Raw genomic sequence first — 25,171 nt, 5'->3', positions numbered from 1 at the left:
TGTAATGTCTTGCCTATTTCTGTTGCATAATGATTTACACCATTTATTGCATACAAACTGATAATTTCATACATTTTCCCAAAAAAAAGCTAAAACCTGGCCTGTAACGTGCATGAATACACTGCAAAAAGTAGTTAACTAGATCAGCATAAACATCTCAATTTGAGCATAATAATCCAAATTTTAGTTGTTTTGACTAGTTAAGAAATTCATAGGCATTTGTCCTAGATTATTTCACTTGTTCTGAGATGTTTCTGACTCGTTTCGATACATTTCATCCTTATTTCAGGTAATTTTCTTTGCCAATGGGGTAAGAAAATTGGTCTTATCTCATTGGCAATTTTACTTTCTTATCTCAAGCGAGATTTACCCTAGAACTGGTCTGAAACGTCCTCAAACAAGCAAAGTAAACTTCGTCCGATCAGGAAAAGTGTCTAAATGAGTGAAAACCGCTCAAAACAAGATACATTTCCTCAATTCCAGTCATTTAAGCCAATGCTTGATATTTACTTTTTGTAGTGTATACGGATATGAGGTTTACAGATATTTTGGATTAACCTAGACCACAGTTCTCATTCAAAATCAGCTTTAATGCTTAAAATAACACTTGCCTAATAATTCAGAACACAATGTAATAACTCAAGAAACATTGACTGTGACTTAAGTTAGTGTTGAAATGTTGCGGTTACGCCTCACGTCTTTTACAGGCCCAGATCTCATAAAAAAGCTTTACGAGGTGTTTAACGCTGAGCAAACAAAAATGCAATGAGTTGTGTAAATTGTTCAAAAACCCTGGATAACGAAAGGGGGGAAAAGCAAGAGTTTCCCAGAGTCTTACAGAGTAGAGGTATCTCTGGTTGAACTGGTGCATAGCTCCCTGCAGCTGACTGCGCTGACTCTGCCACTGCTCGAAGTTCCTCACAGACTCCATGGTGGGGCGCTGCCAGGTCGTGGTGCGCGTGTTGTGGTCCACGTAATAGATCCGGCCCCGGTCGTCCACGCGCCGCTCCCACCTGCACGGACGGAGGGGAGCGTGAAAGCTTGTACGGTTACATGTTCAACCTCTTAACCCCCACCATAACCGGGGACCTTACCCAAATCTAGAAGCTCCTCGACTGGAGCTTGCAGCCTATAGGCCAGAGTAACGCCTCATTTAAAAGACCTACAGGCTCATACTGTCTTCTTAGATTAGACTATTACTGTTCTGTTCTTTTAGGTTCTTTTCGGTCGTCTGTCTTACTAAAAGAACAAAAACTCATCTAAGCTTCTTCCTTGTCTAGTTTTAATTGATTTGGTTGTGTTTTTGTCACTTTTTTGTTGCGTTTTCATAGCATGTTTACCCAAATCTACAAGCTTCAAGAACAAGGTGTCAAAAAATCAACAAAAACAAGCATGAAAACGCAACAAAAAGTGAAAAGAAAAAAAATGTGTCAAAAACAACAACAAGGCAGCAACTAAAGAATGACAAAAACTTCCCAGAAAAGCAACAATAACGCAACAAAAAAGCAACAAAACAACCTACGAAAACATAACAAAAAAGAGAGTCTTGAGTCATGATTTTTGGCCCCAGTGTTGTCTCTTTGTCTCAAGTTGAGAAGCCGTTCATGTGTAAAAATGGACCCCGATCTTAACAACTTGCAAGAGTCAAATCCATCATGTCGAGGCATCATTTTGAAACTGTGGTTCATGCCTTTGTGACAACTCGACTATTGTAATGCCCTTTTTGTTGGTTTGAGTGAAAATGCACTTTCACTGCTGCAGCTTAGCTTTTAACTGGAGAAACATGATCATGATTTTAGCTTCACTTCATGGGCTGCCTGTGTATTTCAGAGTCGATTTAAAAAAAAAAATGTTTTTACTTTTAAATGACCAAATGGACTGGCCTCCTTCCAGTGTTAATTTTCATAACATATTTTAATTTAGTTTTAGTCTTAGTCTTTTGATTAAAATAGTAGTTCAATTTTAGTCGAGATTTTGTAAAATATTAAAAACTTAGCAGTTTTAATATTCATCATAATCATATGTAATCAAGGCCCTCTGCTTCACGGAGCAGCTCCCACATGAACAAAGCTCAGAGCTGCTCCTTTGGCAGAGAATTTACAGATTGTCCACAGAAGTTTGGATGATTTTAGTCTCTCTCGCTCCTTTTCATTTTTATATTGTCTTATTTTAGTCGACTAAAATGTCCAGACATTTATACTTTTAGTCTCATGAAAAACTTTTCATTTAGTTTTAGTCCAATTGTAGTCAGCAAAAAATATCACTTTGACTAAAATTAAGACTAAATATTTTAGTTGACAAAATTAGCACTGCCTCCTTCCTATGCCCCGTCTCGTGCTCTCAGGTCAGCAGATCAGCTGTAGCTTGTGGTCCCAAAGACTGGGGGGACCGTGCTTTTTCTGTTGCTGCCCCGAAACTGTGGAACTCTTTGCCTACAAAGATTAGACGCAGGCTGTAGTTTGATGTATTTTCCGGATTTTCGCATCATTTGTTAAGCTTTTATTAATCCTTCCATTGTTTTAAGATGTGTGTACGGCACCTTGGCCAACTGTAAAGTTTTTACAGTGCGTTATAAATAAAGTTGGTATGGTGCAAACAGTTTTCTTTCTTATGAGGCATGTTGCTGTATTTTAGGCTTTTATCTTTTATATGCTTTGTGATTTTGTGATTTCATGGCTGTAATTCCTTCCATTTTGTCATACGGTGACCTTGAGTGTCTGGAAAGGCGCCTCAAATCAAATGCATTATTATCATTTCTTCACTGTTGCTCTCCAGTCGAGACGCTTTTCGATTTGGGAAATACTAAACTGGGGAAAATGCGCTCAGTACAGGTGGGGGGTACGAGGTTAATTCTACATGCGCTCCTCGAGTCGCACTTTCATAACCCTCACCCCGGGGGCAGAGGCTGCGGTCGCTCCCAGGTGGTCGTCCTCGTGTTGTGGTCGACGTAGTAGGTTCTTCCGTGAGGGTCTTTCCTCTGCTCCCAACTGTGGACAAAAACAAACACCGCAGGACGTCAGCCATGACGAGATCTAATGGTCTCCTAAAACAGTTTGTCATTAAATTAAAATGTTGGATAATGAGTAACCATGTTGCCAAGTATTTCAGGGTCATGAGTGTGTTTTTAAGGACTTCTCTGGTACAGTACAGGCTAAATATTTCCTCATGATCCTTCAAAGCTGTTTTCTTAGAACACGTCAGTGACATTTTGTCACCTAGTTTGGTGAGAAGTTAAAACCGAATGCTAATACAGTATGTTTCAGCAAAAGCAAGTCAAATGTAATGCTTTTTAATACCAATTTTAAAGGAACAGGCACGGTTTTTCCATACTGAGATCTGTTCTTACCTGAGCTTAGACGAGTTGATGTGTACCTGTCTGGTCTTTACGCGTGTGCTCAGTCACGCAACAAGAACAAAGATGTTGTTAGCATTTAGCCTCTCCTCCTCTCCTCTATGGGGGCAAACGGGATGAAGTTAGAAGCGACCAAGCTCTCCCATGTTTTCCCTATTATATAATACGGTTACATAGTTACACGATCCAAGCATAGTTACACAAAATTAAACATGTCGATAGGAGTGAAGATATTACTTAGAATATAGTTCTAAGTAACTATATTACTTAGAACTAAGTAATATAGTTACTCGCTTAGAAAATCGGCATGTTAATTTTGTGTATCTATACTTGGATCGTGTAACTACTCATGTAAATAGGGGATGATGCCAGAAGCACTTCGACATCAGCGCAGTAATATCTTCACTTTACTGTGCGGACGTCGAACTACTCCTGGTATTATTACGCCAAACAATATAGTTCCCCTTTTTATCCGCTTAGAACATCCACATTATTTAATTTTGTGTAACTATACTTTATCGCGTAACACTTCACGTAACCATATTTAAAAAGGGAAAACGTGGAAGAGCTTGGTAGCTTCTAACTTCACCCCCGTTTGGCCCCATGATCAGAGGAGGAGAGGCTAAATGCAAACTCGTCGAAGCTAAGGTAAGAACATATCTCCGTATGTAGTCATCCTTTAATGACTTTTAATGCCCCATGGAAACCCGTTGACAAATAACAGGCAGCAAACTCGACAGAGGGTTCTAGAAGTACAGAAACAGAAACGAGAGGCAAAAACAGTTAGGAACCACTGGCACAGTCCGCTATTTTTGCTTTGACACAAACAGATTATGTGATCATTAAAGGTTAGCCATTTTATACTCACTACTGCCACCTCAGGTCATACGTGTAACTGCACCTTCTATATAAAGCTCGTGCATGACGGCACTTTGGACCTGAATTAACACCTTTTTGAGTGATTGTGCAGGATTTTAGCAGAAGTTGTGGTGAACAGGTGTGAGCTCATTCTACACATTAAAACATGGCTGGAACGGAACATGCAGGAGGAGGAATACTTAATTTTAACATTTTTAAACTCCGTATAGTCTTGATGCTTAGTAACGCCCGGTAGAAACCAGTCCTTTTTGAACCCAATGCTTGACTAAATATTCCAGTGAACAAGACACACGCCTGAATATGCTTAACATTTGTGCCACGGTGTGTAAAAATGTCTCGAGCTCCCTCAGAGAGCAAAAATTTATCTGGCATTTGCAAATTATAGCAATGATCTCTTGCCATTCTAAGGGAGGATGTGGAAAATTTGATGAAGTCCGTCTGTTTATTCGAATCTGCTCAATGTCAAAACCATTTTAGGACCTGACGGTTTTATTTTTGCCGTCTTCCAAAAGCGATAATTTTTCTCGCATGGAAAGTTTGCGTAGCTTGCCACCTCATAAATTGTGCTGCGTCGTTTTGTTTTCGCTTCTTAGATGAATCAGCTTCGCAAAATATATCTTAAGAAGAAGTACCTTTTTGTAACCAGCAGTGATGGAATTAAGTGTTGTGTTTATCTTCCACATTTAGCCGATACAAATCACCGCATTAGTGAGTGAAGGGGAAAGAGTTTTTTTTGTGTTGCACTCGAATCTGCAGTAATCATCCAGCTGAAGGCTCTCACCTCAGTTAAATCCGGGTTGTGGCTTTCCAAATGCCTCAACTCAACATAAAAGGGGGTAGATTTAAGATTTTCTGCAGCTGACTAAAACTAAGACCCTAAAAAAATATTGTTTCTGGAATGGGATGCACTGGTACTTTAATAAGGTTGTAAATATCGAGCATAACTTTGTCCAAAGCACTGGGACACGCTTAAATCTTATCATTCACACATCTATGGAATTAACAACTGGAGCAACGCTGGTTTTATGAGAGAATTGAAGGAAATGGAAAATACAGAGACTGACTCCCTTTAAGGACAGGATACAGGTGATGGAAGGTGCGAAGGACTCCCGGAGCTTTGATATTGAGACTCAAACCATGTTATAGACTCTTTCCCTTTTCAAATATATGCCAGAAGCTGCGTTTTGTTTGATGGAGTCATGTTCGGCTGTAAAATTTGTATTAACGTGGCATTTTAGAAAAGAAAATTACGCTGACATTGAGTGTTTTTGGTAGAATTGGAAAATGGAAGCTCAAATGGCTGATCAGCAGCACAGCTTTTTGCGACATGGAACTAACTGATCCATGCTCTGTAGTGAAGACAATTTAAGATGACTTCATTGTGGTTTATATAACTTATATGAACTAGGCGCATTGAGTTGCCTTGTGGACGAAATAAATAAAGTTGCCTTGCCTTACTCCAAAATATACAGTGAACAAAACTAAATGAGCGTGTTTTTTATTGATATTGGACTTTTCATTTAAATAAATAAAAGAAAACATACACTGTAGAAAAAAGAATGGACTGAGGGTGCGTGGCTTCCCCATAGGGTCCAGCATGGGCTAACTGAAGCACATTCATGCTAGCAGTTTGTCTGGGTTTGTCTCCAGTTCCATTATAGAGAATTGAGCGAAAATAAAAAGTAAACATAGGGAAAGGATAACATTAACACAAATACATGGAGGTCAGAAAGTGATTTAAAGCAGTACTATGTAACAAAAGCCCCTAGAGGCCATAAGTGCCACTGCAGGTGTCGTAGCATGTTACAGTTTTTCACTCATTACTTGTCCATGAGAGTAAATACTACACTGACAGAAAAGACAAAGGGAGAGAGGGATTCATCCAAACACACAATGGAGATATTTTCACTCAAACTTGGCTGTAAATACTGACTAAATGGCGCTAGCCCACAGTTAGCTTTGCCCGTTAGCCTGTTAGCTTCTTCTTGTGATTATATTAGTGTGTGTTGCACCTCCGGGTCGAGGCAGGGAAAGCTGTAAGTGTAGTTTTCTGGCCAGAGACACCGTGTCATCCCATTAACATCCCATTAACATTTGTATTACCACCAGAGGGACTACGGAAAGGATTTATTAAGGTAACAAGTTACTTAGTATTGCTTTGAAGGCGCATTATGCTATTTTTTTTTGGGATGCATTTGCTTTCCATCCCGGTGGCTTCCAGGAACAATTTTATCTTAAGTTTTCTGGTAGGTTTTCAGGAGTAGAATGTATACGTAACCATGGAGCCAGTCCCATCAGTGAAAACCTAACCTAACAATTGATCCTGGAGCGTCCTAGGGGCCACTGGGATGGGAAAAAAAAGGTGCCATGTTAATCACCCATACGGCCACTGGGTCACTGAAAAGTCACATACATACTGGTTAAATTAAAAGTTGGAAAATGCATCTTTAACGAGGGGCAAAAAGTTTCAATAGAAAGTCCATAGGAGCCAACCCCCATTTCCTTAGGGCTTCAGGAAGAGGATGGCCACAATTAGCCCATTCTTAACTTACAGTCTGTGATAAAAAACGCAGCAGCTTCATTCTTAAGGTCTGAGCACAGTCCTGTAAGGAACATCCTATAGTAAAACAAGTCTGAACATCTTTCTTTACAAAACAACAAAAAGATTGTTGCCAGATGCAGAGACAAAAAACAATATGGACCTGGTGCTTACGGAGTTGAAGAACTTAAAAGCTGTTGTACTTCATTTCTCTCCTTCTCAAACAGCGACAGAGAAGAAGTTGAGTGTAAAATCACGAATGCAGAAACACAAACTACATTTTTAAACATCACAGGACTTAGGGATATTTTCTAGGCACACACATTATTTTACTTTACACAACAGTTGCAGGGGCAGACGTTTACTCACCCTGGTGGTAGAGCGTCGGCACCTCCGGCATTAGCCGCTTGTTGTCTGGGTTTGGCTCCGTCCGTCGTGGCCGTGTTGCTCCCTCCTCCCGCCGCGTTCGTTTCTCCCAGCGCTGGAGACGAACAGGACGAGGAGGAGGTGGTGGTGGTGGTGGTGGTGGTGCCCCCTGCTGCTGTGGAGGTGGAGGGGTTGACAGAGGAGACAGAGGAGACAGAGGCAGCAACAGTGGAAGATGAGGCTTGTGTGGTGGAGGTGGAGGAGGGGGATGTGCTGTTTGTGGCGACCCCCGGTGGGACAGTGTCTTCTGAAGAACAGTTCTGTGAGCCGTCCGCGTGGGGAGGATTGTCGGTGTTTGAGCAGGACGTCCCGGCAGCAGCGTCACTGGATTCACCATTTACTGAAGGAAAACAAGACAAATTCAATGTTTTTCGCCTTGAGTCCCATACTTTTCTTTACCTAAACCTAGTGGTGGCATTAATAAATATCATCACCATTCATAAATTCAAATAAAGCCTTTCTTTCCTTGTGCTGAGCCAGACCAGTGACTTTCTATACTGTATATGGCAGTGTCAGCATAACTTGGCATCAAAACTGAAAGCTTTTCTCCAGTAGCAGTACAAGCTTTATTTATAGTAGAGCTCGGGACTGTGTGGACAAACGTGCAAAGACTATGAACTAAACAAGATTAGGAATGTGATACACTGGAGTTATCATCAACATAAAGCCGGGTGTACGATTCAGACAGGGATAAATATTTAAAATAGACCCGCCGTACGACCAAATACAAGCTGCGACCGACATCAGGGTGTTTGATGGTTTAATGGTAGTCCCAGAGTGAAGCCCAGCGCACACCTGAACGCAGCACATGTGGGATTTCAATACACCGGAGCCAGTGTTAATTTCGTCGACTGAAATATTTAGCCTTCATTTTAGTCAAAGTGATATTTTTGATGACTAAAATTGGACTAAAACTAAATTAAAAGCCTTTCATGAGACTAAAACTCTGTCCAGATATTTTAGTCGACTAAAATAAGACTAAATAAAAATGAAAAGGAGAGACTAAAAATCATCCAAACTTCTATTGACCGTCTGAAAGAGCCTCAGATCATGTAAATTCTCTGCCAAAGGATCAGCTCTGAGCTTTGTTCATGTGGGAGCAGCTCCATGAAGCAGAGGAAGATTAAATATGATTATATATATATTATAAATGCAAAGTCAACTAAATTTACTTGCAGTTTTAGTCGACTAAAACTAGACTAAAATTGAAGATAATTTTTTTGACTAAATCACGACTAAAATTGAACTGCATTTTCGTCAAAAGACTAAGACTAAAACTAAATGCCGCGTCACGGCACTTCAGAGGCTTTCCTCGAGATTTATACATTTGTCATGAATAAAAGACGACGCAGTCCGTGTTGTAAGAGAGAGAACCAACGTGGCTCTTTTTTGCAGGTTAATAGCGATTTGGCTACACGAGTTTCCCCTGATGCTTGAGCCCTGACGATGGTTTCTCCGTCTCCGCGGCTTCTCTCGCAGCATCTTTGTCTGTCACTGTCCAAACCCGCCTCTGTGCCTCTGCAGGAGGTTAAAAGCCTGTGTTATCCTCTGCAGTGCTATGTCTGGATTCAGCAGAACTGAATCGTGGCGCGGGGTTAAAGGGACAATACAGAGTTTAAAAATGTCAAAATTAAGTATTTTCCTCCCCCTACATGTTCCAACAATGTCCTAATGTGTAGAATGAGCTCAGACCTGTTCACCACAACTGCCTCTGAAATCCTGCACTGTCACTCAAAAAGTTGTTAATTCGGGTCCGGAGTGCCGTCATGCACGGGCTCAATATAGAAGGTGCAGTTACACGTATGACCTGAGGTGGCAGTAGTGAGCATAAAATGGCGAACTTGCATCTAGCTCCTTTAAGCATCGCCGCGCGTCACTGTAACCTCAGTGTGCGTTCTCTCATAGAAAATAAAGGAGGCGGTTCTTTTTCCCGCGTGTTAAAACGTCTCGGTGTGCGTTGGCCCTGAGCCTCCTCTCGCTGCTGCAATGATCTCTGTCCAGTGTCTCGTCAACAAGCAGGTCCAAATCTGCATTTTACTTTCCCTAAACTTCCCCATGGAAATCAACCCCAAGAGCCTCGGCTGAACACACGCCGTCAGAGCTTAACTCGCTATGACAAACTTTGATCGTAGCTGCAGTTCTCTCGTCAAACTATCGCACAGTGGAGACGAGTGCAGGCTCATGATTTTGCAATTCCCACTTCCAATCTAAAAATCTTTTAAGACAAGACCACAGTGTTGGACGTCTCCTGAGCGACTGAGAGCAAAGCCAAACCAAACATAGCAACGATGCAGAAACAAAGGGTGTGAAATATTCATCTGTGTCTCTCGTCTCACCCGTCCTGCTGTCGTCGCTGTCCGCGGGCTGGTGTGTGGGGGTGTTTTTGAGGGAGGCGTCGCCGTTGACAGCGTGTCCCAGGGCAGGTGTGTGTCCGAGGGCCGGGCTGCAGGAGCTGGAGGGGGCCCCGCTGTCCACACTGTTGGAGGTGGAGCAGGAGCCCGATCGGAGGCCCAGCTCTGTACCATTCATCACACTGCAGAGGGAAGAGCAGGAGAAATCAGCACATGAGGATGATTATAACACTGTAGCTTTATGGCTGTTTTGTTTCTGAGTTTCAGCATTAGACACAAATACCCTTTGCGAGCAGACTGAACAGCTGTAACATAAAGCCATGCATTATTTGCTGAATGGGTCGTTTTCCTTTGTCGTCATCGCTTGTAACACACACGCCTATATAAGAGTCCACTTGTGTCCAGTGTCTTTTAAGAATGGATAAATAAATGGTGTCCTAGTTGCTCTGTCCTGGTCTGGAGCCACATAAAAGAGTCCTGACATTGGGGCCATTGTCTGAGGACGGGACAAACAGAGGACGAGTGACGCAACACGAGCTGAAAGGATCCTCTGTGAGGCTCAATGAGCGAACACTCAGAAACATGCTCCACATAAAAGAGGAGAATATGAAGGGATTCAAGTGCAGACCAGAAAATCACTACTGGAACTCACATTGTTTGCATTGTTTGTGTATAAGTTTATGTCAAAGTGGGAAAAAATAAATAAAACCACTTATCAACACATTGAGTGCCAAAAACGTGTTTTTGCCTTTTTTTATTATCATTATTATTACGAAACTAGACGCTCTAATACACCTCATGTGTGGTTTTTGTAGCTCTGTGATGAACAGAAGTGAAATAAATGACGATCAAAAACTTGTGAAGTCAGCATCTGGACATTTCATACATTATTATTGTGTTTCTTTTCTTTTTTTAGTCTGAGGGGGTGTGTTGTTGCGTATCGAACACTTCTATCTCGCTCTCTGGGGAACGTTTGACAAAGCAGAGCGGCTTGAATTGACTTGAAACTGAGATATTTAGGCATTTGCCTCTTCCCATAACGTTCGTGTCCGTCCAGAGAGGAGAGAGACGGAGAGAGGAGTTAATCAGAAAGGAGAGTGTTGCATAAAACCTCCGTTATCTCAGAAACTAGAAAAAAATCTGTGATTTTGATCTAAACTAGCCTCTGTTTAGCTTTGATTTCTCAAGAATCGAGCTACGTCGAATTAAACTGTTTCACCTACGGAGAACTGAGAGTCTCACCCTTCAAACAAGCCATAGCATGTGTCCATAGCTATAACATAGAATATGCTGTGGTGCTACAAATATGAAAAATGGTCTGGATTGTTGCCTCTCTACAGATAAATCCCTAAAACAGTGCAGCGTCAATGTGTTAACTACAGAACAGGCTGCACATACTGTGGTTCCAAATCAAACTGTTACTGCACAATAGAACAAAAAATACTGCAATTATCTAGTTAATCAGTACAATATCCTTCTCCAACAACACATCCTCTCTACCTGGATCATATTGTGTATAAAACCAGCAAACCCTGTAGTGAAGACCTCTACAAACATGTAATTGTAATTCTGTTAGCAGTTGATATTTCTGTCTTCAGCGCAAAAAGTCAAATTTTGATGCATTCAAGAATCTAGCCTTAGCGTTTATGTTTCTATCTGGGTCCCACTTGAATAATTCTCTGTTGGTGGTGCAGTGTTTCCAGAGACTGCATTGCAGAGACCAGCGCAGCCCCCAATCTTCTGCAAAGTACCCAAAAAAATAAAATAATTAAAGCCGGGGAAGTCCTTTCACAGTGACTGGTTTTAAGGGCACTGGAACAGCAGGAGACGCGACCGCAGAGGAAGAGCAAAGCACAAGCACATTTTCAGGTTTATTAGATAAAGAAAAGAAAGGATGAGTTTGGCTTTACCTGTTTACAGCCCTTGAGGAAGATGAGTCGCTGTTTTCATGAATGGCTTCTCCATTTTGTTGGACTTCTGGAAAAAGCGAAAAAGGATTTTAGGTCATTTTTTGCTTCATGCTACGATGAAGTTACAGCTTAAAGCAGATTGAGGTTAATTTCTTTGTAAATAGGAAACATTTCGAACAGTAGCTACAGGGAGCTATGATATTCTGACAGAAAAACATATTTTAGTCATCGGAAAGCATCTGATTCAGAATAAAGACAAAGCATAAAAAGATTTCACATTGTCCTTGTACTGCACATGAATACGGTTTTCCTCAAACTGTATCCGGGGACATAGATAATAATAATTATGAAACAAAACATGAATCTTACAAACGCGACCTGTAATTTAGATAAGATTTATTTCAATAAAGACGGTGCTAAAACTGTCAAAACTGGGCGCCACAAATGATCATTAAATTGATGTATTTCAAAATGTGTCACCGTTTCATTCTACACTCCTACGCGGAGGAGGGAGCATGACTTCAATATAATAAATCATTGGAGAAAAAATAAAAATAAAGGGGGTCATTCATCTAGACTGGTTCTAAATATCGAGTGCAAACTGTAAAATATCATAGACAGGGTTTATACAGGCAGAAACAAGTCAAATGTAATGCTATTTTTAATAACCAAATATTATATTTTAAAGCCACAAATGCAGAAAAAATAATCTACGCATATTTAATTTCTTAAGATTTGCACATATTTAACCAACCAGAGGGAAGAGAACTGGACAAAACAGACGTTTTAGCAAAAAAAAAAAAAAGTGTGGTCAATTTCAGCCAAAACTGCAACTGAATATGTTTTAGACCATAATTTTGGTCATTATGATGAACTTATACAGTAAATATGTCGTTTTCCAATAGACTTAATGCCAGTTTGATTTGTCCTTTATTTTGCCACAATTCGTTTAATGACTTTTAATAGATAGACAGGGTTGCCAGACGTACAATAACTATCGTATTTGTACAATAACTTCGACCCCTGTATGATGTACGATCAATAATTCAAAAAAGCATCAGATAAAGTCTGGTTAAATGCACTGTCCCCTCTAAGCAGTGCTTTGCTTTCGCTCTGATCTGGAGTCAGACTGAGCCTCCGTATTCACGCAGGTGTAATATCTGCTGCCAGAAGGAGAGACTGTCCCTGGATCAGTTTTACATCCTCTATCGCATTATCCTCCTGCCTTGTCTGCAGCCGTGGCATCTGATTGGTCAGCAAGACGTCACCCCGTCTCATCTCTCGCGAGTTGGTAATTTACCCGCTTCTTTATTACGGCTTAGCTAATTATTTTTCCTCATTCTGACGCCTCATGTGAGTGTGTGTTCTCCAAAGTAAATCTGATAAAACCAAATCCAGAAATATTACTGCAACCCTTAACGAGCTGATCCAAGCATCAGTGTGTGAAGAATGGAGGGGGATGTCCGGATTTTAAACCTACCAATAACTTTAGCAAACTTGTACAAGAGCGTCTACATCAGAAATGCTGCAGAAGGGAATGAGTCAGACGAGGAGGTGGAGTTCATTTCTTAGGTGAGGCCTATGTTGTCATGTCATGCGTGTGCGTGATGTAACAAATGGGACAAAAAAATGGTTAAAAAGCAGAAAAAATGGTTAAAAAAGCAGAAAAAATGGTTAAAAAAGCAGAAATAAATTGTAAAAAGCAGAAAAAAATAAGAGAAAAAATAGCAGAAAAAAATGAAGAAAACAAAAGCAGAAAAAAATGTTTAAAAAAAAAAAAAAAAGCAGAAAAAATTGTCCAAAAAAAGCAGAAAAAATTGAGTAATAAATGGGACAATGTGTTGTAGTCAGGGGTGGTGATGATATGAGCCATATTTTGCGCAGGTGCAAATGAAATATGATAGTTTTGGAAGCTTGGTACGATATATCTTGGTTTTGAGAATCTGGCAACCATTCATACGTCTAGCACCTGTCACAGATATAATCACAAAGTGGTAAAACAGAAGCAATCACAAGCCTTGTCAACAAAAAGCTCGTCTGAATAGAAGTGTGTTGTGTATTTCCAGCATTAGGTCCCAAATGTGATATAAATGAGAGAATTCAGCGTGAATAAAAAATGCTCCACTTACTCCTACTCAACACTGGATCAAAATGTGAGATCGTTTAGGTTTTCTTTGTACTTACTCCCGTTGGCCGCGTTCCCGTTGGTGAGAGGAGCCAGGGCGTTCTGTTCAGAGAGGACCAGCCCGTCCAGGAACACGGTCAGCTCGCCGGTCTGAACCACCGACCCTTTCTGGTCCACGCTCAGCTTCAGCACCTCCTTCACGTTGTCCACTGGAAACACATCCACACTTAGTCCGTGAAGCTACTGGTTTTACAAGCAATTACAGGAACTTTTCTACACATGTGAAATTTGTAAATAGTCACTTTGCCTTTTTAGCACAAACAACAAACACACTGGAAAATCCTATGTCAAGAGCTGTCCACTAATACTGATCGGATCTTTTGTCATGTAGATAACATTGTGTTTTAACTTAAAATGTTCCCCAACGGTGAGTCAGAGAGATTTTATGGGGAGACGCTTTTTCAGGGTTTCTACAAGCGGCCGCAGGTCAAATTTAATGCTTTTAATGACATTTTAAAGCCCAAATACTATAATGCAAAACTCTGGAGACGCTTCATTTTGTAAGATTTGCGACATTTCATCAAACAGTACAATTTTGAAAGAAAAAATGTGTTAAATGCCACTTTCTGTCAAATGTAATGCTTTTTAACCTCTTAACTCCCACCTGAACATTTTCTCCAGTTTGGCTTTACCCAAATCTAAAAGCTTCTTAAAAATAAGCGCCAAAATAGAGATGAAAACGAGATGTAAACAAGGATGAAAGAGAAACAAAAAAGTTACAAAAATGCCATAAAACACTTACAAGAAAGCAGAAAAAAATGGTTAAAAAGCAGAAAAAATGGTAAAAAAAATAATACAAAAAAGCAGAAAAAATTGTCCAAAAAAGGCAGAAAAAATTGTCAAAAAAGCAACTAAAACCCAACAAAAAAAGCTGCAAAAATGTGAAATAAATAGAGCAAAAAAAGTGCTTACAAATAAGGCATAGAGGCCTATAGACTGCGAACTCTCCAGTCTAGAAGCTTTCAGATTTGGGGAAAGCTGAACCTGGAGAAAAGGTGCTCGGTTAAGTCAGGAGTTAAGAGGTTAATGGCCTTTATTTTGGTATAGTACACTTAAAGCGGTACTAAGTCACTCGTGCCCCTAGAGGCCATAAGCACAACTGCAGGTGTCGTAGCATGTGCGTTTTTTTATTAATTAAATGTCCGTGAGAGTAAATACTACCCTGACACAATGCAGATCATTTTTTTCACTCAAACTTGGCTGTAAATACTGTTTAAGTGGCGCTAGCCCACAGTTAGCTTTGCCCGTTAGCCTGTTAGCTTCTTCTTCATGATTCCATTAGTGTGTATTGGTGACTCCGACCCGTAGGCAGCGAAGTTGAAAGGGTGGTTTTCAGGACAGAGACACCAGGGGGAGAAGAAAGACCCTCCAATCATCCCATTAACACTTGTATTACCCCCAGAGGGACTACGAAAAGGATTTATTAAGGTAAACAAGTTACTCAGTACTGCTTTAATAACATGAAATGCTTTTAATGCCCTGCGGAAACCCTGTTTTTACAATCCACAAAGAGTGAATAAACTCACAGGTTTACAGATTAAAATTCAAAGCCGGGGCAGACTGTAAAGGTGGCCACGCTACTGTGGGAATACAAAGCACAATTTGTTGGCCTTTTAAACTTTAATATGAGAGATATAGATTGGGCATAAAACTGCGCAGCGTTAAGATAAACCATGATTCTTGTTTGGTGGAGCTCGAAGCCAATTTTATGCTTCTTTCCCATCAATATCCAAACTCAGTGAAGACTCATAACAGCAACAAATGAGTAACACTCAAAAATAGCTTCATAATGACAGAAAAGGAAACAAACAAAAGCATGAATTGAACCCCAAAGGCTAGTCTGGAGTAAATTAAAATGAAATGACTGATCTTATTTTATGACGCAAAAGCACATGGGTAATTCTGGTTTATAGGTCACAGAGAATAACTTAAACTGGGGATGAACAACAGGGCATTTTACCACTTTTTAACGAGATACAAAGTTTACAGACAGCAGACGTTTTTCTACAATTATTAATCTCACGCTCGTAAGAAACCATAGACTGTGACTCAGACGGAGTGTGAAACAACATAAGATTTGTAGCACAAACAACACCAGTAGAGCGTGAAGTCAGGATCAAAACAGATTTGTTGAGTCTGTCCGCGAGCCAGGCCTGAGCTCAGGGAAAGGCAAACCAGCTGAAATTAGACTAAAACTAAATAAAAAGTTGATTATGAGACTAAAAAAGAAAACCCCAGCTGCTAAAATAAAAAAATGGAGGTGATGATGGTGATGATGTTCCCTGCTTTACAGACATTTCTGTACATTAGAAACTTGATTTATTTGCAGTACGTACATTTTCTGTCGTGTTGCTCGAGCGCCTGCATCAGGTCGACCGAGGCTTTGCCCAGAAGAGCGTCGGCCTTCAGCGTGTTGTGGCTCCATACTTTAAAGTCCACCTGCGAGTGCGGAGTTACATTCCTGTGGAACGTCAAAAATAATCATGTTAACCATTTAGAAATGTGCACCAAAGTCCTCTCAGCTCCTTCTCTTTCCCCCCCCAGAGGAGAATCCAAGCGACGATGTGTGGTGTGCATTCTCTAGATGTTTATGTGGGGATTTCTATATAAAAAGAGGAAGCGCATGACGGGTTGATGTTTGTGCTTCACTTTTCTCTTTGTCAACGCTGCACATAAGATCATGAATAGAGTAAAAATATCAACATTCACATCATATTGCCATCATTAAAACATGGTAAAAAACAAAATGAACATCAGCCCAAAAAATAGAAATCATAGAAATGCCTTTAGTTATCTGAGCTTGTAACCCGGACCTGATTTAAAGGGGCTATAATGTGCAAAATCGACTTTTTGGAGCTTTTAACCATGTTGTTAAGCTATTTCCTTATGAAAAACACCCCCAGAGTGTTTTTTGGCTTCATTCACGCAGTTCTAAGCAATCCTCCTGAATCCAAATGCATCCCCTGAGCGTCTGAACAGATGCCATGTTTACTCTGGAAGTTGTGAAGAAGGAGCTCTTTCTAACCTACTCTGGACACCTGTTCTTTTTTCTTACCTAACGATAATGTCAGAGAAAAGCGAGTTTGGCTACAAGAGGAAAGGATTTTATTCAACCTTCCTAAAGAAGAGGACACTCGCCAGAAGTTGGAATTTCTTTCCGGGATTCGGCGACTCTCAGCCAAAATAGTGTTTTTCTGTGACTGTCTTTGATGAATGCTTGGTGAACCTTCGCCAGAATCAAAGTGGATTAACTTTTATAACCAACGCAAGTCCCATAACGTAAACAGCGATGGACCAGAGAGGTGAGTCAATCAAAACGCGTGTTAGCTTGTGTGGAGAGAGGGGGCGGAGTTAACTGAATCGAATCGCTGTGTCTTGCGGATTTAAAAAATACCTCTAGAAAATACTTATATTTATCAAAGAAATGTGTGCTCCATAGTGGTTAGAGGTACAAATCATATGAATGCCTATACTTTACTTTGGAATGGCTAAAATAGCACGATACAGATCCTTTAAATTGAACGTTCTATCCCCATACAAGTGAATAGGGAAACCAAGCGCAGGACAAACATATGGAGAGGTTTGGTGTTTGGTCCGTTTACTGGTATTTCTTTTCTTTATCACCAATGTATATAATATCATGTTTAATGGCCACTGGATGTGTATCTCACCCCACAAAAAGCAGGAACTTCACTGTCATGAATGATTTCTAACCAGGCTTTGACCTAAACATCTGGATTGTTCGAGTTCAGGATTGTGATGTCATATCGAGACTTTAAAAGCTAAAATACTCGAGTTATTGTTCACATTAAAACACTTTAGACACAGTGAGTTAGATGGATTTACCAGTAGTGACTCAGCAGCTAACGGAGTTGTTCCACGGCTTTTTTTCTCCACTTGTTACACTGTTTTTAGCTAATGTTAGTTTATGGAAAATGGCTGATCTCCATGGTAACAGTGGATTTTCCCAAACTCTATATATTACATGATGTTTAGTGGCCACTTGTGGACTAAATGGGTTGACAACAGCTGAAAACATGGTGGCTAATGCTAACGGCTATCGGAAAAATACATTGAGCAGGCTAATGGACTCCTTGATAACTTAATAACTGTCTGCACACATTAGGATCCAACGCCGCTTCTCCTTTTTATGCCTATGCCAAAAACACCGGTGTAAACCTCGGCCCAAGAACTGCAGAGGTCAACACGTCCCGGTGACATTATCATCAGTCTCTCAACAGTGGCTCGAGACGGCGCCGTGACGCACAAGCAGGCCCAAAATCATCCATCTTCTCCATGTTGATTAACAATTAGCCAATTAGCGTCTGGCATGTGTTCAGAGCTAATCAGATACAACAGACAGGCTGTAAACAAACAGGCTGCATTTATGAAGACGAGGCGAACTTTGCCCAAGTGAGTATTTACTGTGAAAAGGAAATCAGATGATCCGCCTGAGGGGCTCAAGGGAATCGTTCAAGCTTTCTGTGATTCTTAGACGAATAAAACATCAGGGAAATGCAGTAGATTTTACATTACTTTGTGTCAGCCATTGGCACATGAATGGAATTTCCTGTCATTTCATAATAAAATCACAAAGGGTGAGTTTGGTCTATTATGAAAAGTATGAAAACTATATATATTCCTCCTGGAGCCGCCACCTTAACATGGTGGAGAGGTTTGAGCACCCGAATGCTCCTGGGAGCTCTGTTGTCGGCGGCTTCGTGCCCCTGGTAGGGTCTCCCAGGGCAAACAGGTCCTAGGTGACGGGTCAGACAAAGAGCGGTTCAGAAGCCCCTTATGAGAGACCAACAGGCCTGGTTAGAATCATGGGGCCGTCCTTCTGTGGACCCACCACCTGCAGGAGGAGCCATAAGGGCTGCCCCCACAACCCCGGCAACGGTCAAGTGGAAGAAGATGGATGGATGGATGGATGGATGGATGGATGGATGGATGGATGGATGGATGGATGGATGGATGGATGGATGGATGGATGGATGGATGGATGGATGGATGGATGGATGGATGGATGGATGGATGGATGGATGGATGGATGGATGGATGGATGGATGGATGGATGGATGGATGGATGGATGCTATATATTTTAGGAAACCTTATGGCACAAGACCGCAAGAATGTGTGAGTATGTCAAAAAAAAGCAAGTCTCTAGCTCATTTCTGTGGAGTTATGAATGTTTAAAGAAATAACCAGCTTGCTCACTCCAGCCACTAGGGGGCAGCTTAAATTTGAAAAAGGAAAGAATTCCACACGTGTCCACCAGAGGGCAATGACATAATCAGAGCTCAGGATATAAACAACATATTAAAGCCATGTGGTCAACGGTCAGTCTGCCCCAGGGCATCGAGTGTGGAGGGAATGATTAATAACTTTATGTAGCACTTTGAGAAACATGTGACACGGGCTGATGAAGCACAATAAGTCCAAGCCATTGTTATTTATTAGGCGACAGTCCTTTATAATATATATGCAGCCCGCAAGCCGAATTTCAGCCCACAACCCAAAACGACTTCGACATGAAATAAAAAGAAATAAATGAAATAAAAAGAAAAATGCTAATGTTTTAACATATTTTTGAGTGTAAAACAGCATATCATTATCAAAGTAAACAGTTAAATACTTATTAAAGGGACTATACAGAGTTTAAAAATGTTAAAAGTAAGTATTTTCCTCCCCCTACATGTTCCAGCCATGTCCTAATGTGTAGAATAAGACATGTTCACCACAACTGCCTCTAAAATCCTGCACTGTCACTCAAAAAGTTTTACTTTGGGTCCGAATTGCCGTCACGCACAAACTTGATATAGAAAGTGCAGTTACAGACGTGACCTGAGGTGGCAGTAGGGAGTACAAAATGGCTAACTTGCATCTAGCCCCTTTAACTTGATTTGTAAAAGTTTTTCTTCCCTAAAGTAGTGTCAGAGGCATTAACTTATTACAACGGGGGTCCCCGAATTGTTTATGTGTCAGTTTTTGGGGTTCCTGCCAAAAAGGTTTGGGAACCACTGGTATAAGCAATGAGAAAAACAATGTTTCAATTTGCCCTTGTCATTTGGTAAAATTCTGCAAAATGAGCAAATGAAGTGCTCTGGTCATCGCTATGGCAACACCGTGAAAAATATGACAAGGGCTTCATTGACTTTTTTGATTGGAACGACCAAAAGGAATTTCGTAAATTTCCTCCAATACGTTTTTTACTCCCATATAAATGTTATTATGGCACCTTTTTTTTTAACATATCAGAGCAAATTGAAACATTGTTTTTGTGAAACTACACTAACTGCGTGGAGTTAGGTACCAAAGGTTTTCATGTTAGGCAATTAAATTTATTACAGATTTCCAAATTGTTTTCAGGGTGTCTGGGTGTTTATTTTTCTGAGTCATCAGGATTCCCCTAACAACCCACTGGGGTGGAGCTGGGATACAGATCAAGTGAAAAGTCCCAGAGCACCCGCTGCTCCCGACAGATCGCTTTGAAGAAGGAATGGGTCAAATGCGGAGCAGCTCTGACTTACAGCGTGAGCCTCTCCTCCCACTTGGGGCTGGACGAGCTGTGGGACTTGGCTGTTCGTTTCGACTCTCCGTCCGCCGTCGCCTCCACGTAAATGGCCGCCCCAAACAGGCTCTTCTTCCTCTTGATTTTGGCACAGGAAACTGGCAACGCAAAGAGCAAATAAAACATGAATGTCTGTGTGGATCACCTTGGACATAAACAGATCTTCGGCGTGTGGTTTCTCGTACCGATGGCATGGAGCTGCGAGGTCCCTCTGAGGTTGTGGCTGGACTCTGCTCTCGATGACGCCGTGGCCATGTCATCCACAGGAGGAAACCCTAAAGACGCACCGCATGACAGTAACGTCAAAATCAACGGGAATCAAAGAGAAACCCGAGAAACAGCTGCTCGCCTCTGCGCTGAGCCAACCGAATAATAAAGACTGAATAAAGTCTGGTTCTCCGATTCCTAAATACAAAACATGTGCAGCGTAAACTAAACAAACTCGAAGAAATGCGCTCCTCAGTCTGCTCTGCTGCAATATTGAGCATGCATTAAAAAATAAAAGGAAAAAGCTTGAGAACCACTGGGATTATTAGATTTTTGTTCAACTAATCCAATTGCATCTTATCTTTTAAATCAAAAATAAAATTGACAGTGGAGGTTTGAAACACTGACACAAGTGCAGGTCTATTAGTACAGGTTTAACAGGTTTTATTCCAGAGACAGAGGATATTTTTATGTTTACAAATGACATGTTACACAACCCCTTGACCCCACCTTAACCGAGCACGTTGTCTCCAGTTCGGCGTTAGCCAAATCTAAGAGACTGGAGAGCTAACAGCCTATAGGCCAGTGCAAGGCCTCATTTGAAAGCGAAGACCTACAAAAAATGGATCGCGTTTTCATGTTTTTTGCTTTGTGTTGCCATTTCCTCCCTTTATTTTGTCATTGCTTTTTTGTCATGTTTTTGTTGCTTTTCCGGCAATTTTGATTAATTTCTTTAAAGCAGAACTAAGTAACTTTTTTACCTTCCCTCCCTTTCCGTCGTCCCTCTGGGGGTAATACACTTGTTAATGGGATGATTGGGGGGGTCTTTCATCTCCCCCTGGTGGCCAGAAAACCACACTTACCAGATTTTCCTGCTACGACACGGAGGCCCCAATACACACTAATGGAATCGCAAGAAGAAGCTAACAGGCTAGCGGGCAAAGCTAACTGCGGGCTAGCGCCACTTAAACAGTATTTACAGCCAAGTTTGAGTGAAATAATATGTCCATTGTGTAATTGGATGTACAATATCCCTCTGTCCCTTTGTCTTTTCTGTCAGCGTAGTATTTACTCTCACGGACAGTTAAGGAATAAAAAAACGTATCATTCTACAACACCTGCAGTGGCGCTTATGGCTTCTAGGGGCACAAGTTAATTAGCTTTGCTTTAAAAATGTTGTCATGTTTTTAATGTTTTTGTGTTCTGTTTTTGTGTTTCGCTTTTTTGTTGTGTTTTCATTGCTTTTTTGCCATTTTGTCGCTTTCTTTGCTACTTTTTTTTTTTGGACGTGTTTTTGTTGCTTTTTTTACTGTTGCTTTTCCGGCAAGTTTTCATCAAATTTCTGTTGCATTTCTTTCAAATCTTTGTTGTATATTAGATGCTTTTTGAGTTTTTGTCACGTATCCATCGCTTTTTTTGTCACGTTTTCAAGTTTTTTTATTGGCCAGTGTAATGACTCATTTAAAAAGCTACGACCTTGCAGTTTCTGAAAATATGTGTCAGATCTGTGCGAGCAAAACCCAACTTACAAGTGGTGAATGTCAACCCTTCTGATACTGATCTCCAAATCGCATTATACCATATTTTTACACTAAAAGCAGATTTTTTTTACCACATTGCCAAACGTCAGCACGCCCGCCTGGTGCTAACCGTCTAAGGGAATGAAATACTGGCATCTGATAAGAAGCACATGCCGCAGAAGGAGGGAGTGAGAGCCGTATTTCTTTTGGTTATAGCAACAAAACCTACATCACTTTATCATCCCCGGCTTCCACTGTTAATCAAGCGTGAAGGTCCATGAACCGCGTTTGAACTTCCATAAATTAAAGAGGGAAACTCACTGAAGGGGGATTAAGCCAGATTTATTGCACTTTAATCTGATAGCTGTTGCTAATTGTTTTAAGTCGGTTATTAATTTGTGTTGGTGCGATAACGGTGACGGATGGTACTCACAGTTGGTGCTCTGCTAGACTTCCTGCTTCAGCCGACTCTGTGTCCCATGGCTCCTCTGCAACAAACAGAAGAGGGAGGAAAAGGGAAGAATTAACCACGATGATTGAAACGCGGGTAAGTATTTGAGGCGCTGTCTCGCTCAAGTCGTATCTTTCAGCTGTTGGGATTAGAAGCGCAAAACCATGTGGGATGTGCGGATCCCTCAGCTCCGCGACAAGGCTTTGGGAGCAAATAAGGAACAGAACCTCCGGCTTTCGGGGCAGTATCTCAGAAGGTCAAGTGCAGGAGGCTTCAGAACCGATGAGAACTTCAAAAATATTATCAGGGCAGCTCCATATAAGGCGTTTCCCACAGACACACAAGGCTTCCAGGGGACACAATCATTACTTTGATGGGGTTAACCCTCTTTCACAAAGTAGCGTTTATTGGACAGCTTTAAATTCAAAATGTCGCTTCAAAGACAGGGACCAAATGATGGATGAATGAACGGGATTATCCTAGAAAGCACAGCGACAGAAGTAAGGAGGATGTGCAGCAAAACAAGTCATCGCAATTATCTTACAAGATAAACGTATAAGCTACACTTTACCATCACTGTGCTGTTGTCACATGATTGATAAAGTCATGTTTGTGGCAAACCGGCACCTTTCTTTTGTGCTGCCAATGCAAGATAAAAGCAAAAGTCAAGGTTTGGATAAAGACTATGGATTAAAATACAAGTCAAATAATGTGCACAAAACTGAAAACAATTCACTTGTCCCATAGACCTCTACCAAGGCACTGTCTTGTCACGCAATCACCTGGACTTTAACTTTTCATTGATAGATTGTTACGTTGGTTCTTATGGCTCAACAATGATTCAGTGATTGAACTAATATTTCAGAATGGTATCCAAATTGACCACACTTTACTCATTTTTTTCTTAGTATTACTGCGGGCACAAATATTGAGCGTATGATAAAGTGCCCATTTAACTTTTTTTCTTATGCATTTCTAACAAAGACCAAGAAAGTTGAGAGAGAGTCAATCTACATCAGAGTCTTATAGAGATGAGTCAGCCCTGAGCGGCTTAAACCACAATTATAAAGAAGAACAAGAAAAAGAAGAACTAGAAGAAGAGGAAGAAGATGAAGAGAGCCTTTAAGTGGGAGAGTGCATAAGATAAGAGGCTGTGTAGGAACCGATAACGTAATAACTTTTTCGGCGTCTGATAATGTAGGAAGTTATTAGCCTGACAAGGTGAAAATCCTTCACAAATGTAATAAATTGAGCTAACAATGTAATAATGCATCAACTTGAGCACCTGTTTGAAGCCTTGTTGAAGCCCTTTTGCTCAGATGGTAAAGCAGATCCTCTTATGACAGAAAGGCGTCCCTGCTCTTACAGGTGCACGCCTTCATGTGTCCTCGGGTCACCTCGTGTATATGGTGAGGTGGAATGTGGTGCATGAGTGAGTGGTTGGTGGCAGTCTGAGGAGCCGATGGCACAGTTCAGCCTCGCTCCTGTCGGTCTACCCCAGGGCAGCTGTGTCTGTAACAGCACTAGGGGATAGAATGAATGACTGTGGAACCTGTCGGAGCAGGGATTCGAACCGTCAGCCTTTCAGTCATAAGATTTACCATCTGAACTACCGTCATAGGAAAATGCATATAAGGGCAGCACGGTGGCGCAGCGGTTAGCGCTCACACCTCACAGCTAGAAGGTCCGGGGTTCGATTCCCAGACGGGGGAAGACAGGGCCTTTCTGAGTTTGCATGTTCTCCCAGTGTCTGCGTAGGTTTCCCCTACCACTAAAAACATTTACAATAGATTCCCCTCTGGACTCCCCTGAAAAAGAGATTCTTAATCTCAGTGGGACAATCTTGGTTAAATAAAGGTCAATAAAATAAACTGTGACAAGAGACCTCAAGGGGATGAAAAACAATCAATACAAAAGTTGATGGAAAACACAAAACAATAGGTCCTCCAACATTTTAGAGAAAACTGCAGAAAACAATGTTTAATATGTGTGTTTTCTGAAAATAGAGTGAGATTGATGTATGTCAGACAAAGAGTGGTTCAGAAGCCCCTTAACAGAGACCAACGGGCCTGAGAATCGTGAAAAGTATCACCTTATGAGTCCAATAACATATAAACTCTATATAATCGGCCGCCAAATCGTTGAAAGATTATTGGCTCAACCTCGGGCCGGGCGAGTAATCGAAATCGCAATCTCTATTTGGTCAATCTCAATAATCATCATAGGACTTTATAAATCGACAGGTTTACAGTCATTTCTTCGGCACAAACAGTCCCTAGTTTTGTAGTTTGGACGAGACAATGGAAGGTCTGAGGTTTGAATAAAAGATGCATCAAATTATATGAAATCAGCGAGATGTATTAAAAATAAAATTGAATCGAAAATCGAGATCGATATGGGGAAAATAATCCTGATGATTTTTTTCTCAGCCCTTGATAAACCGTGTCCTACAGTCTGGTTTGAAACTGCAAGTTCAGGGGGTTATTTTGAAGCAAGATTTGGGTTAGGGTTTGGCTTAATCTAGGAAACAAAAACCTAATCAACATTATTTCTAAAGCCATGTGATTGCAATTAGATTTGCAAGATCCAGTTCTCAGTGCACATTTCAAACATGAGCAGGAGAAATAAGATCTTACAGACGACGGAAACATGAGCTGCTAAACACATGCACTTCAGACATTTTTTTGGTTTTATGACAACTCCGTGGAGACTGCATTGCTTTGTTGCACGATATAACCACCCGAGACATATTTGCAGCATTTGATATTTGCTGATTGCT

General features: G+C 41.0%; 1 protein-coding gene across 2 annotated transcripts in view; it reads right to left on the bottom strand.

Moving 5' to 3' along the window:
- wwp1 (WW domain containing E3 ubiquitin protein ligase 1) overlaps positions 1-25,171 on the bottom strand; it is a 44,519-nt gene that overhangs the window by 15,730 nt on the left and 3,618 nt on the right. For both annotated transcript variants that reach the window (XM_079576093.1, XM_079576094.1), the window contains exons 2-11: positions 22,375-22,429; positions 20,400-20,489; positions 20,174-20,312; positions 15,979-16,103; positions 13,642-13,791; positions 11,458-11,524; positions 9,533-9,729; positions 7,140-7,536; positions 2,892-2,987; positions 839-1,013 (exon numbers count right to left, since the gene is read on the bottom strand). In XM_079576093.1, the coding sequence (XP_079432219.1) occupies positions 839-1,013; positions 2,892-2,987; positions 7,140-7,536; positions 9,533-9,729; positions 11,458-11,524; positions 13,642-13,791; positions 15,979-16,103; positions 20,174-20,312; positions 20,400-20,469 (1,416 nt within the window). In that variant the 5' untranslated portion in view covers positions 20,470-20,489; positions 22,375-22,429. The remainder of the gene's footprint in view (positions 1-838; positions 1,014-2,891; positions 2,988-7,139; positions 7,537-9,532; positions 9,730-11,457; positions 11,525-13,641; positions 13,792-15,978; positions 16,104-20,173; positions 20,313-20,399; positions 20,490-22,374; positions 22,430-25,171) is intronic.

This window comes from Gobius niger, assembly GCF_951799975.1.
Source record: "Gobius niger genome assembly, chromosome: 18".
In the NCBI taxonomy this organism is placed as follows: domain Eukaryota; kingdom Metazoa; phylum Chordata; class Actinopteri; order Gobiiformes; family Gobiidae; genus Gobius; species Gobius niger.
The sequence above is the reverse complement of the archived record's forward strand: the minus strand, read 5'-3'. Positions and strand labels throughout refer to the sequence as shown.